This window comes from Erythrolamprus reginae, chromosome 7 (genome assembly GCF_031021105.1).
Source record: "Erythrolamprus reginae isolate rEryReg1 chromosome 7, rEryReg1.hap1, whole genome shotgun sequence".
Taxonomy (NCBI): Eukaryota; Metazoa; Chordata; class Lepidosauria; order Squamata; family Dipsadidae; genus Erythrolamprus; species Erythrolamprus reginae.
This window is the reverse complement of record NC_091956.1, coordinates 351,869-366,096: the sequence shown is the minus strand read 5'-3', so window position 1 is coordinate 366,096 and position 14,228 is coordinate 351,869. Positions and strand designations below refer to the sequence as shown.

At 61.0% G+C, this 14,228-nt stretch overlaps 2 protein-coding genes across 2 annotated transcripts; both read right to left on the bottom strand.

Moving 5' to 3' along the window:
- Window positions 1-1,267: 1,267 nt before the first annotated feature.
- LOC139170065 (retinol dehydrogenase 12-like) lies at window positions 1,268-8,809 on the bottom strand. The gene is made up of 6 exons (XM_070756799.1): window positions 8,488-8,809; window positions 6,301-6,540; window positions 6,040-6,129; window positions 4,717-4,908; window positions 3,230-3,336; window positions 1,268-2,996 (listed from the first exon to the last, which is right to left on the bottom strand). Exons 1-6 carry the CDS (start codon window positions 8,645-8,647, stop codon window positions 2,775-2,777), a joined length of 1,011 nt encoding a protein of 336 aa, XP_070612900.1. The 5' UTR covers window positions 8,648-8,809; the 3' UTR covers window positions 1,268-2,774.
- Window positions 8,810-12,293: 3,484 nt separating this feature from the next.
- Window positions 12,294-14,127, bottom strand: C7H2orf81 (chromosome 7 C2orf81 homolog). The gene is given in 4 exon segments (XM_070756511.1): window positions 12,294-12,886; window positions 12,888-13,295; window positions 13,590-13,793; window positions 13,894-14,127. Coding segments are annotated over 4 exon segments (1,350 nt in total). The 5' UTR covers window positions 14,119-14,127; the 3' UTR covers window positions 12,294-12,373.
- Between the last annotated feature and the right edge of the window lie 101 nt (window positions 14,128-14,228).

Sequence of the window (14,228 nt, the reverse complement as noted above, 5' to 3'; positions counted from 1 at the left end):
TGTTCTTTTATATGTTGTGAGCCCCCCCCCCCCCGAGTCCTCACTCACTCACTAAATCCAATGAATGAGTGAATGGAGAGTTGGATGTCTCTGGAACCTCCAGCCACAGTAACAGGGAGGACCTGCTCACAAGCAGGTTGCCTTTCGGAGGAGAATCAGCAGCTCCCTATCTTTTGAGATGCTCCCCCTGGTCTGCGGAAGATTTTCTCAAAGGAAATTAGCCGCTCGGCCAGTGGACGCAGGGTGGGCTTCCGCTCCCAGACCTCCCTGGCCAGCTTGGGGCCTTCGTGTCTTTTTAACAGGGTTCAGGTTGAAGGGGGTCAGCGTGTCCGTTGGCCGCTTGGGCTCCCTCTGTTTGGGAAAGTCCAGCTGGTTTCAGCATCCTCCCTTTCTGGGGTAACCAAGGGGGAGTGGCCTGGTCTCGGGAGGGGTTGCAAAACGATTCCCGTGAATGGGGCGTGTTGCAGGGAGCGGGCTGCACCCCAAAACCCCCGCAGGGGGGTCCTGACCCTGGGGCGCTGTCCTTGGGAAGGGGGTGGGGATGGTCACCTCTGTACATCTGGACTTTGGAGAAAGGTGTTCCCTTTTTTGGGGAGGGGGTTCCCCTTCTGTCCCGGCTGAAATCCCTCCCACCTGCCATCCCTGCATTTAGGTTCCTTTTGCCTGCTTCCTGCCCTGGCGTGTGATGGGGCAGGAGTTGCCCCCTTGGTTCAGAATGTTTCCATGGTTGGGAAAGGAACCATTTTTCTCTGCACAGCTGCTTTGGTCTTGAACCAGAAAGGCCACCGTGCACCGGGTGCCTTTGCTTTGGATTTAAAGACTGTTTCTTTCAACTTTCACGCTGGGAGCTTGAACGACTAACCAGGGGGAGGGGGGCTTTTCCAAGGAAAGTTCTGGGCTGCTGAGCTCTCTGCCCTTTGTGTTTTGAGCAGCAGCTGTTTCCCAGCAACCTTTAAAAATAGATATTAGAGCCACGAAGGGACCCACGGAGCTGCATCCATCAATACATCAGGAATTAAACATCCCTGGGTAATGTCAGAATGCAGAAAGTGGGTCTCTGTTGGGAATGCAGAGTCCTCCAGAAGCAGTGGAGCATGCAGCAACCTAGTAATTATGTGAAAAGTATTTAACTGGGCAAGAGCTCTCTGCTCTCGCTGTTCGCTGTGTGCTGTTGCTGCTTGTGAGAAGTGTGCTTTGAAGAAGCTGTAAGGCTGTATAAGTTGGTTCCTGTGAGTTATTGAACTAAGATAGCTGTAGCAAGGTACAGTACTAGTAAGAGACTAGTTTATTGTATGTATAGTGTAGACAGTAGTAGTAGTATAAAGAAGTAAATACATTTTTCTACAACTTTCTACTGCTGCTGTGTTTCATTGAAGACTTGAAACTCCTCTACTGGTCTGTGGCTGGCAGTTTGGGTCAGTGGGCTGGCCGGACTGGTTTGCTGCTTGGGAACAGTTTCCCCAATGCAAGCTCTGATACAATAGGCACCCCAGGAGCCCCTGCGCTCTGCCCGGTTCCTTGGCTTTGGGTATCCAAAGACCACAAAGTCCATGTGTCTTCAGTCTCTCATCCTCCCCGTGCTTCGCCCACTGCAGTGAGGCAAATGGGAGGCCGCCACTGAAAGGACTTTCGTCCGCCTTGGAGAGTGGTTTGTTGGGTATTTTGGTTACTATTAATAGTATTAGTATTAGCCGAGTTCAGCTGGATTAATTAGCAGCGGATTCAGCAGGGCAAGAAATCAATGCTGTGGTTAGATGCCCCTTTGTGAGCCATGAATTGTCACATAAAGATGAAATGAACTGTTGACTCATGCGTTTACATAATGCAGGCATAAATGCTTATGTTCCAGTACATATTAATAACTTCTGGATGCTTCCACGTGTGAGGAGGCCTTCGGATTGGTCTCACACACAGGAAGGATAGAAGGAGGTGGGAAGAAGGCTCATCGGGGCCAAGAAGGGGGGAAAGAGAGGAGTGGTCTACTCTGCTGTGTTTATCTAGTCATCAAAAGGTGACACACACTAGCCAGTTCATTTGCAACCTGACCACAGAGATGTGTAAGCGTGTGTTAGAGTGGTGAAACCCAACATGGTTGACCCCTGGGTCTCCGTGGGCAAGGGACCCACCTGGAGGGCCTGTGCAGGCAGGGAGGGGCCCTCGGCCTGGTCCCTGCAGCGCTGAGCTCCTCCCACCCGCAGACAGGGGGAGCTCTTCCTGGGGCAGGTGGAGGGCGTCCAGTCAGCCAGACTCGCGAGAGAAACAAAACGATCTCCGCCAGATAATAATTCTCCGTGCAGCTCTCAGACTCTCACGACAGGTTAGAGTGCAAAACAAGCTGGGTTACTTTACTTCAGTAGGAAGGTGGACAATTCACTCTCCTCGGGCAGGCAGGACATTCACGGCTCAAAGGCCAAAACCCCAGGGCCGAACTCGGACAGCAGAGCAAAGGGGCCGAGAGGGGGAAGGTGACGGGGCAGAGAGAGGGAGAGAGAGGCTGCTGTGGCCGAGAGGAGAGATTCCGAGCAAGAAACCTAATCAGCCTGGGAAAAAGAGGTGCGGAGGAGACCCCGGCCCCACGAGCTGGAACAGGGAGATGGAGGGTCCCCGGCACCCCTCAAGGGCCTTCGTTCACCGCGTGAGGAACACTGTCCAGGGTGGTTTCTCCTTTCCTGGCCGCGGTTCGCAGTTCAAGGGCTTGGCGGGGAAGAGTTCTTGGAAGCGGAGTCAGGAGACCCATGTTGCTGAGCGGCAGCCAGAGAAGAGGGAGAAGCCCCCTAGGACAGCAGAGGGCCCGAGGCGGCCTGCTGGCTCCCGTCTGCCTTGAGGCCCGTGACCTTCTCCAGTGCCTCCCACAGCCTCTGGCCCTGGTCCGGGTCGCGGGCCAGCGCCTGAGGCAGAACCAACTGGCAGCTGCTGTCAAAATACTTGCCCGAAATCCCCTCCACTTCGGGGGCGACGGCGCAGTAGAGGGTGCTGGTGGCTCCCTCTTGTGGGCTCTGGGGAGAGAGCAGGCAAAGGTTTATTGGAGGGGGGTGGAGGCCTTTGGAGAAAGGGGCCAAAAGCCCCCCACAGAGGGAGAGTCCAGTCCTCCCAGACCCCTCCAGCAGAATCTCTGGAAAGCCACCCAGGAGCTCTGATGGCTGCCTCCCCCTCCCAGGAATTCCCCAAATCTCCCCCACTCCCTCCCCCCCCCCCCGTTCTGCTGCTGCCGCTTTGGAGCCGCACTCACCTTCATGAAGGGGCTGCAGAGCAGGTAGAGCAGGCGGCTGGCCCAGCCGTAGTAGCGCAAGATCTCCGTCCGGACGACTCCGGGGCTGAGTGCGTTGGTGGCCACGCCTGCAAAGGGGGGAGAAGCCCTGCCTGAGCCAATCCCGGCAAGAGGGGATGGGGAGGTGAGGGAGCAGCCCCCTGGCACCCAAGCCAGCAGAGGGGGCTCCTCTTGGCACCTGACGCCCTCCCGGGGGGGGATCCCAGCCTGGCACGTGGGCCCTGGGAAGGGCTTCTCGCCGCGGACAGAGGCCGCCAGGGCACGGCAGCAAGCGAGCCGCAGCGATTCTCCCGTGTGGAAGGGGCTGTGGGTGGGAGTACCCTTCGCCCCATTCCACGGGAGCCAATGCTGGGTGGGGCTTGTGCCAATGCGTCTCCAAGATCAGAGGGTCAGAATGGTCCGGAAGGATGGACGGGGCCGGACGATCAAGAATGCAGAGAGAATCGCCAAGGAAACCTAAGAGTTTTGATTACTGCAATGGTCTCCGCCTAGGGCCGCCCTTAGAGAACCTTCGGAGACGGCAGCTGGTCAAAAACGCAGCCGTGGGGGCCCTGATGGGTCTGCCCAGATACACCCATCTATCACCATCACTCTCTGAACTGCACTGGCTACCAGCTGGTCTCTGCACGCAATTCAAAGTGTTGGTTATGACCTACAAACCCCTACATGGCATTGGACCAGATGACTTACAGGACCATCTCCTGCCCAGCGGCCCGTCAGATCCCAGAGAGTCGGCCTCCTTCAGGTTCCGTCAGGCAGGCAATGTCTCCAGGCCCAGGGGAAGGGCCTTCTCTGTGGCCGCCCCCACCCTCTGGAACCAGCTCCCCCCGGAGCCCCCGCCCTCCTGGCCTTTTGAAGGGCTTTATAAATTCAGCTATGCCAGCAGGCCTGGGGGGGGGCTGGGCTTTGGCATCTTGCCGACTGTGGTGTGTATGGATGTGGTTGCACGGTTGTTAACTTGGGGTTTTTAGATCATTTTAAAAATGGGCTTTTGAATTGTTTTGTATTGTTTTATATGTTGTGAGCGGCCCTGAGCCTTCGGAGAAGGGCGGCATATAAGTCTGAGAGAGAAAGAAAGAAAGAAAGAAAGAAAGAAAGAAAGAAAGAAAGAAAGAAGGAAGGAAGATGGGAATGAAAGGAAGGAGCTAGGAGGGAAGGAAAAAGGAAGGAAGGAAGAGAAAGAAAGAGAAAGAAAGAAAGAAAGAAAGAAAGACTCGAGAGGAGGAGGGGAAGCTCCGGGACAGGCTGGCCTGGAGGGGGACCGGTAAGAGCCAGGAGGCCCCCTGTAAGGTCTGGGGAAGCAGGGGGGAGAGAGGCTGGACCTAAACTGCACCCGGCCGTAGCTTCTGCCCCGACTTCCTTCTGTCGGCAACTCCTCTCCTTCCGTTTCTGAGGTTTCAGCCCAGAGCAAGGGGGCCCCACCCCCGCAGGCCCTGCCGTCCGCTCACCGGTGCCCCGCAGCCTCCGGGCCAGCTCCACGGTGAAGAGGACGTTCATGAGCTTGGTGCAGTCGTAGGCCTGGGCGGCGTTTTTGGGGAACTCCTCCCCCGTCAGCCACCTCAGCTCCACTTTCTGGGCACAGAAGTGGCGGAAGGAAGAGACGTTCACGATGCGGGACGGAGCGGATGCCACCATGGTCCCTGCAAGGAGGGGGGGGAGGAGGAGGAGCAGTGAGGGGGGGAGACCAAAGCCCCCTGGAGGAGCCCCCCCCACCGGCTGCCAGGAGCCCCAAACTCCCCCCAACCTTCCCCCCCAGACCAGCATCGCCCCCCTCCCCCCCTCTCTGTGCCGCTCCCGCCTGCCTGCCCGGCTCTTCCTGTCTAGACAATGCTGATCCTGGGGAGGGGGGCTCAGCGGGGCCTTTGTCCAAGCTCACGGGTGTGGCTGGAGCCCAAAGCCGCCCTTGGGCCGAGGGGGAGGGGAGGGCCCTGCCTGGGCCCAAAAGTGGCATCCAGAGACAAACCGCATCAACCATTAGCCCTTCTTAGAGGACCCTTGTAAATAAGGAGGAGCAGGGGGAAAGGCCTCCATGTCAGGCACCTGGGGCATATTGTGGGGGCTGAGTGTCCGGCCAAGGAGGAAGAGGTGGGAGGCCGACTTGCAAGAGTGGCAGGGAATATAAGGGAAGTCTTGATATTCCCCAAGACTCTGAAGACTCACCTGTCGCCAGGCGTGGGGCGATTGGTCCAGCCCTGGGCAAGTAGCTGGAGGCGCCTGCAGGGCTGCCCTGTAACCACTGCCCCACCCGGGCTCTAATTATCCTCCTTGTTGGCCTCCTGTCCCTCTGCTTCCGTGGGGGTCGACTGCTCTTTGGCTGCCCCCCCCCCCGCTTAGCTCCTGCTCAGAAATTAACTGCGGGGCCCTTGTGCCAGTGTGTAGGTCCTTCACTTCTTTTGCAACATCATGACCCTCAGCAAGGCCGACTGACCAGAGCCCTCCAGGAAGCGGCACCACCATCGGAGACCAGTGAAGAGCTGCCAAAGTTTTCCCTACCCCGCTGTGGCCGTGCCCGTGGCCGTGGCAGGAGGCCCTGCCGTTCCCTTCCACACCTTTCAGTGCCAATTCGCTCCCCCACTGCGCTCCCCCGCCCCCCACCCCATCCGGGCAGCAGCCCCCCCTGCTCTGGAGACCATTTGGGAGGAAGCCCCCTCTTTAGAAGGGCCGGGCCCTGGGGAGAGGGGGCTGCTGGATCCCGAGGGTTTCGGTGGGGGGAGCCACGGAATCAACGACCTCCGGGTTGCATGCAGGGGGGGTCAGCAGCCGGTCCTTACCAAGGAGCAGGTTGGTGAGGAGGAAGGCCCCCGAGACGTTGGTGGCAAAGGTCAGCTCCAAGCCCTCAGCCGTGACGGCAAACGGCAGGCCTGGAGAGGAGAGAGGAGGGGGGTGCTTCAGAAGGGGTCCCTGGCTCTGCCTGTCTTGGGGGAGGGTCTGCCTCTGCCTCAGCCCTGCACCCTGGAAGCCCCCGGGCCCTGTGCCTGCTCATCCCTGACCCAGGCAAGTGGAGGGTCCGTTTCCTGCCCAGGGCCCATTACCTGTGGCGCCAGCGTTGTTCACCAGGATGTGCAGCTGGCTCTCTTCCTGCCGAAAGCTCCGGGCAAAGTCCCGCACGGAGGCCATGGAGCTGATGTCCAGCAGGCGGAGATGCACCTGGCGGTTCCCCGTGGCTCTCCGGATCTCCTCCACCACCGCCTGCCCCTTCTCCCTGGAGCGGCAGGCCAGGATCGTGCGGGCGTTCTTCCGGGCCAGGTCAAGGGCCACGGCCTTGCCGATTCCTGCAAAGGGTGGGCATCAAGGGCAGCTGCCCCATCAGGGCCCCCCGGGTGGCCCCTGCCCCCACCCACTCACCTGCGGAGCCCTGACCCCGAGAGCGCCGGAAAGGCCCGGGGCTCCGGCAGCGGCAGACTGAGCTGCGCCTGGTGAACGTGGAGAAGTGCAGGGCCTTCCCTCGGGGGATGGGCGGCGTACAAGTTCAATTCAACAGGTGATGCCAACCTTGCCTCCACCGCAGCCCTGGCGCCCCCAGGAGGCCCAAAGCAGGCAGCACGAATGGGCTGGCCACCATCCGACAGCGGGGCTCCCTGGCCACCCTGGTGCAACCAGGTGGAGGCAGAATGGCAGGTGCCTGCTGCGGCAGGGCCACCCCTCACCGTGGCCGGAGGGGGGGCAGGAGAGGGGGCAGGTGCGGTGCTGCGAAGGGGAGAGGACTCTTGTGGGGGGGGAGTGTGAAAGGGGACTGAGGGTCCTTGGGGGCTAAGGCACTCCCCTCCCAGCGGTGGCAGTGGGCAGCCCAGTCTGAGCGCTGAAAGGGGGGCTCCAGGGGGGCTCAGTGGAAGGACCCCCTCCATGAGAACATTGCCTGTGGCTGCCCTCCCCAGGGACCCCCTGCTCCCCCTTAGCACCCGGATCGCCTGGCCAGGGAGGCTGCAGGCAGGCAGAGATGGGGGGGCTGTATCGGGGGGGGGGCTTCCCATCTTCCTCCAAGAGAGAGAAGAGGACCCCCAGCTGCTCAGAAGGGGCCCAGGGTGGGTGACCAGGGGCCGCCTTCTTCTTCTGCCAAAGGAGACTCCTCCCTTTGAGGGGGAGAAGCAGGCTGGAGACTTTTGTTAAATGTATTTTTTAAAATGTATTTATTCATTTATATTTATTTATTTAAATGTATCTATCTATAATTTAATTAATTTAATTACCCTCCAAATGGACATCCATAAGTTATAACCCATAGTGCCCTGAAATGGGAGCCTTATTAAAAACACCAGAGAGAGTCATTATATGTGTTGCATGTGGTTAATTGTAGTTGTGCAATCGCGAAATCAACCTTCTCCTCTCGATCCCCTTTATTTGTCCTTGGGGTGCCACTCCCGGCCCTCCACCCCTGAGGGGGCCAAGGGTCTGAGAGGGAGGGGCCACGGCGAGGGACCTTCCCACCACAAGGCTCTCTCTCCACTGGGGCCCTTTGCCTTTTATGGGCAGCAGGGAGAAAAGGCCTCCCTCCCCCCCGTCTATTCTAAACAGGCAGAGGAGGGAGGGAGGGAAAGCGTGATGGTCAAGGAAGGGAGTGGCCACGGTCTTCCCCTGGACGGTGGTCCTGACCAGGAGGCCAAGGGGCCCCTTTCCTTCCAGAGCCGGCAACGTGTCCAGAAATACCAAACCAGCTGGTTCCTTTTCTGGGTTTCAGACTTGGGGGCTTCATGCGCAAAAGTCCAGGAAGGAGCCCAAATGACCCTTATGACCCGGGGATGGTGGACCGGCCTCCACTAACACGCTGAGGGCCAGCCTCTTGTTCCCTCGCTTGCCAAAAGCAGGCACAGAGGAGGTATTGTGCGTGTGCATGCCCACACCTGAAACTCAACATGCCCCACCCCCTGCGCATGGGCACATGATCACCCACACATTGCCCCACCCTGTACAAGTGCGCTTGAAACACACACACACACCGCGCACACATTTCCTGACTTCCTCTTGGCCCACTAGGCCCATTTTTCACCCTCCCCCCCCCCAGGGTCCAGGGCTTTCTTGGAGCCTGGGGGGGCAAAAGTGACATCCCCGGAGGCCAAAAACTCCCTCCCAGAACCTCCGGACAAGCCGAAAACCAGCTGGCTGGTGTGCACATGTGCGCTGGAGCCGAGCTCGGCAACAGTGCCAGCAGACATGGCTGCGCATGGCCCCTGCAGCATGCGCGCCAGAGGTTCCCCATCCCGGTGCTAAGAAGCCGGACTCACCGCTGCTGGCTCCGGTGACGATGGCCGTCTTGCCCCTCAGGTCCACGGGGCAATCGCCCGGCCTCCAGCCCTTCCTCCTTTGTGTCCACAGCAGCACCAGGAAGGTCAGGGAGCAGAAGAACCAGAGCGGGTGGGAGACGAGGGCGGCCCCCCCCTCCATCCCAGGTGGCCGGTCTTCCCTTCCGGGAGCAGCTCAAGGAGAGGACGGCCGGCCTGAAGGAAGGGCCTGAAGTGAGGACCCCCCTGGGCGTGTGGAGAGGGAGGCTCAAAAACAGGGCGGACTCTCTGGCCAGAGTACACGGTGCTGCTCACTTCCTGGACGGGAGCCATGTGGGAAGGCCAGCAGGACCGGGCAGTGGAAGGAGGGGGAGGGGGAGGAAATAGGGGCCAGCATTCCTCTGTGTTGCCAGGCAGAGGGAGGGAGGGAGAGGCCGGCTCCTTGGAGAAAGGGCGAGGGAGGGCAGAGGAGCCCAGGCGGTTCAGAGAGTCCCAGGGAGGCTTGGGTCGGATCAGGGCTGGGCAGCCTCCCATCCTGTGTTCCCCCAGCCCGGGGCAGGTTTTGTTCTGGCCCTACAACCTCGCCCCACCAGTGCTCCTGCTACGTCAAATGCATCGATTGAGGGCAGAAAGGAAACGTTGGGTCCAACTCAGACTTTGCAAAAGCCGCACCTGGCGAAAACTCCGGCCCTCCTGGCAAGAGGTGAAGGGGGCAAACGTGCTTATTTGGGGGGTAATTTTTCTGATTTTCAAGTGTTATAAGCCCTATGAAAGAAGATTGCAGGTGAGTAGCAATACCCAAAGCAAATGGGAAAAAGCTGTGCAGGAAGCCTCCTGGGCCACCTTGACGGTCGGAAACCTCACACAACGGAGACCCTCGACTGCCCTGGAAGGATTTCACAAGGCCACCGGCGGGTTGCAGGGAAGCGAGGAAATAGCCCTTCCAGGGAGGGACCAGTCTACGGCAGGGATGCCCAACTCGAGTCCTGCGGCCAGAGGCAGCCCGCAGGGTGCTTAGATGGGGCCACTCTGGAAATAGTAGAGGACCCCAACCCCCCCGCAGTGCCTCTGCAAGCGCCCCCCCCGGCCCATTTTTTGCCTGGAGAGGCTCCTGTAGCACTCTGGTGGCCAAAACGGGCCGCGGGGGCTTCCGGTGGCCTTCCCCCGGCCTGATGCTGGCCCAAACAGAGCTCCCCGGAGTCCTCCACAGGCCTCCACAGGCCAGACCCAGGACGGCCCACCCCGTTTCCCAGGACTCTACTGGACTCCCTTGTGGAAGAGGCCGCAGAAGAGGCCGAGTGAGGCGGCAGAGAAGGCCAAGTATTCTAGTGAGGGGCCCGAGAACCTGCCAGAAGGTGACAGGGGCCTTTCCACCTCTGAACAAGGCGGCTCTGGCTTCTCCTCCGCTCGGTTGACTTTGCGGCCAAGTCAGACGGAATAAGCAGCTTCAGCCAATCCACAAGCTCAGCCTAATGAGGCCAAGGAAGCCACCTCCTCGTTGATTGGCTGCTGCTGCTGCTGCTGCTGCCTCCATCCCTGAAGCAGTCCAGCCTCAGGCCTTCTGGCCACACCGGGCCCAGCTGAAGCCTTTCGCTCAGAAGCCGGTGAAAGGGTCTTCCTCAGAGTTCACGTTCCCACTGCTTTGCCATTGTCTGAACAAAAGACCTTTTATCACACCCACACCCCCTGCCCCCCCTGGCCCCTCCAGGGTCAAGCCCTTTATTTATTCAGTCACGGAGCCCACGTGGCCCTCTGCTTAGCAGGAGAAATTCTGGGCAGCGAAACAGGATCAAAACACCAAGCCACCAGCCGTGAGACTCAGGGGACCTGCTTCCAATGAGGGACGGGGGAGTCAGGCATTCCGTGGGGTGCCCCCCTTCCCAGCCTCAGAGGTGCCAGGTCTGTCATCAAGACTCTGCGGCTCCAAATCCCATTGGAGAATTGGAGACAAGCGTCCTCCCCCCCCCCCCCGTTTTACCTCCGAGGTTGAATACAATAGTGGTGTTTTTGAAGAGCTGATGAGCTCAGTCTGGGTCTCTACTCCATGCGGTGGAGCAAAAGGCAGCCTGGCACATAACATTCCCAGAGGGCCCCCAAAGACGGACACACTGTCCCCGAGGATGCTGGAAGGCCCCCAGTGCAGCATGGGGAGGGGAGGGGGCAGTTGCTGAGCACCCTCTGCAACCCTCCCCAAGAGAAGGAGGTCAAGGCAGAGCAAGAGAGCCAGGCCTGGGGGAGGCCGGGGGAGGGCAGGGTGTGGGGGTCTCCCACGGAAAGAAGCAACTCCCCCAGGAGATTCCAATGTCCCCCACCCTCCTTGCTTTCCGCAAGATGTTAAAGACCCATTTACGCCACCAGGCATGGGGGGACAAATCCTCCCCCCATCTTTCTGACACTAGCGTTTGAGAATGGTGTGATTGTGTAGAATTCAATGTTTTTTTTAGTAATAATGGGTTTTTAAATTAGTTTTAATATTGGATTTGTATCGTATTGTATTTTGTTGCTGTTGTGAGCCGCTCTGAGTCCTTGGAGAGGGGCAGCATACAAATCTAATAAATTATTATTATTATTATTTATACCCAAAATGTACTTTTAGCCAAGGCTTCTGCACAGCTTCTACTTGATGCCAGTGTGAGCCCAGCCACTACTTGAAAGAGAGAAAGAGGGAGATGGGTTTCCAAGCGCTCTTCCCTGTGTCCATCAGGGCGGTTCTCTCGGCCACCCCCCACCTCTTCCTCACAACCCCCCCCCCCAAGATTTCCTGAGATTTCAGCTCCCTGGCTTATGGTGGCGATGCAGAAAACAAGCGGAGGTCAACCAACGGCAGCAGCACTTGGTCAAAAGGCTCAATCCCTGGCACCAGCAGCTGGGAACCTCCACCTGGCTCTACAGGCTAAACTGGGGAAGGCCGGCAGGGGCCGCGTGGTTTGGCCCATCTCCTATCACGGCTCTTCTTGAGCAGCCCTTTGCTGAACTGCTCGGCCACTGGCAGCCTCTGCCCAGCACCCCCCCCCCCTTAAAGCCGGGAGCCAGAAGATGCTCTAGGATGGCCTGAGTCTGAGATACGAGACCACCCTCAGCTGCCAAGGCTCCCTGGACAACTTTGCCCAGAAATCTCGGTGCAATTTCCTTTTTGCCTCTTGCCCCCTCCCCCCCGGGCCAGGCTTCAGTCTTATTTCCACTGTCTTTCCCATGAGCATGACCGCCCCCTTCTCTGCCCCCTCCCCCTCCCTGGTAAGAGGAGAGAAGGTCCCTTGAATGGCCCCACCGGACAATGATGCAGCCCAGCCAAGGACCTAGGGCAGTGATGGCGAACCTATGGCACGGGGGGCACAGGGAGCCATATCTGCTGGCAGGCGAGCCAGCTCCAATGTGCATGTATGTGCCAGCCACTGATTTTTGTCTCATGCAGAAGCTCTCGGGGGGGGGGGCGTTTTTGGCTTCCAGAGAGCCTGTGGGGGGATGGGGTGGGCATTTTTACCCTCCCCCAGTTCCAGGGAAGCCTTTGGAGCCTGGGGAGGGCGAAACACCAGAAGTTGGGAAACAGGCCGTTTCTGGCCTCCAGGGGTGAGGGAAGCATTGATTTATGGGTGTGGCCACTCGCGCATGTGCAGTGGCCACACCCAGTGGCCACCTGTGGGGAAAAAGGTTCGCCATCACTGACCCACAATATCAGGGGGAGCCTTTCAAAGGGCAGCAGGCGCCTCTGCGAGGGTCTTTTTCAGTTGGAGGGCTGGCAAAGTATGGGGGGGAGACCCTGGTTTCACACAGGCCCCCTCTCTGCTGCAGGTTAACCACAGAGCCAGGGCTGCGTCGAGTGCACCACGTCCACTTTATTTCAGCACGGTGGGAGGCCGGGAGGCCTCCGGTGACCCCCCTCCCCCGGCCCTCATCCCAGCACAGCTCTGGGGCGCAAGCGGGGCAGGCGTGGAGGCTCCTGCTGGAAAGGCCCTCGGGCATCTTCAGTGGGCCGCAAGCAAGTGCTCAGACCGGCACTGCCCCCACGATGGAGGAGGCTCACTCCGGGCGCCAGGTCCACCGTCTCCACCAGCAGTGTGGGCTGGACCAGGACGATGCTGGTGGGCTCCAGGGTCTTTCCCAGCGGGGGGAGGGGACGGGCGGCCTGCTCCTGTCGGGCCCTCTGCCTGGACCTGGTGGGCTCTCCCGCCCCCGCCTGAGCCCTGAGGCTGCTCTGGTCCGCAGGGGGGCCACTCGGGGGGCGGGATGGCCTGCAGCGGCCCGAGACCATCTTCAGGGTCTCCTGCCGCCGGGACTCGGCCTGCGGGTCCACCACCTCCACGGGGGGCGTGACGCTGCGCTTGGGCAGGCGGGAGAGTTCCAGGCGGGGCACCAGAGTGACGTTGCCCGCCTCGTCGTAGAGGACGTCCTTGACGTTGGGGGGGGCGGCCGGTCTGGATGCGCAGGAGGTTGCTGCAGGTGGGGGGCAGGAGGGGCTGGGTGCTGCTCAGCAGGGAGCTCATCCCCAGGAGTGCCCGGGGCCCCTTCTGCCCAGGCGGGGCCTTCTCGGTGATGCTGCCGTTATCCTGGGGAAACTGGCAGAGGGGCCTGGTCTTGAAGGAGACCCTGGGAGAGGCGGCCTCTGGGAGGGGCTCAGGCGGGGGCCCCCTCCGCCCCCTCCTCCTCCTCCTCCTCTCCAGGGACCTGGGAGACTTGAACTCCAGCACAGAGGGCACCGGCTGCTCCTGCGCCTGGGGGGCCACCTCCTCCCCCCACTGGAAGAGAATCTCCTCCTGGGCGGCTTCCTCCCCCAGCCTCTCAGGCGCTTCGCCCTGCAGCACTTTGATGGACACCTGCAGGAAAGAAAGGGGGGCTGTTTGAGCCAGCGGCCAGGCTTGGGGGGGCTCCTGTGTCCCAGACGGGTTGGGGGGCGCAAAGAAAGGGAGGGGGCCTGGGAGGCTTCCCCAGCAAGGAAGAAGTCTTGGGCTGAGGCTGCCTCCCTCCTGCCGGGGCTCCCTGCTGCTTCCTCCACTGGGGCTCGGGACCCTCGAGGTGGGTGGGGCGCCTGAGCCAGGAAGGAGCCTGGGGGGCTCCGGGCACCCTTCCCCGCCTCTGGGGGCATCAGTGGCCTCCCTGGCGCGCCCTACCTCCCAGTCGGGGCTGGGCACGGTCTGGAGCACGGGCACGGAGCCCTGGGCCCAGGAGTCGGGCACGGCGGCGGCGGGCTCCTCGTCCTCCTGCCAGGCCGGGTCCGCGGGCACCTCGCTCTCGCCGCCGTCGCGCACCAGGAAGCGCCACTCCACGATCTGCAGCATCGCCTCCCGCGCCTGGGCGATCACGTAGGGCACGCACTGCGGGGAAGGGAGGGAGCGGAGGGGTCAGCGGGGGGGGGGGGTCGCCTCCTCCCTCTCCCTCTCCCCCCCTTTCTCAGGTGGGGCGGGGGGCGCTGACCTGGCGGGCCAGGTAGACCTTGTAGCACTCGGCCAGCGCCTGGTCCAGCAGCGCCGCCAGCAGGTCGCCGGCCACGTCCTCGGCCTCCTCGAAGGCCAACAGCGAGAGCCACTCGCCCTCGGACAGCCGCCCCGGCACGATCTCCACCTGCGGCACCGGCACGGTGGGCGGCCGCGCCCGCTCCGCCCGGGACTTAGCCGCCGCCACCCGCTCCCGCTGCGCCATCCCGGAGTCCCCCGCCGCCGCCGCCGCCCCCGGGCCCGCCCCGCCCCAGCACGCCGTCGCCCGGCAACCGCCCCCCGCCCCGCGCGTCCCGGGCAACGGCCGCCCCGCCC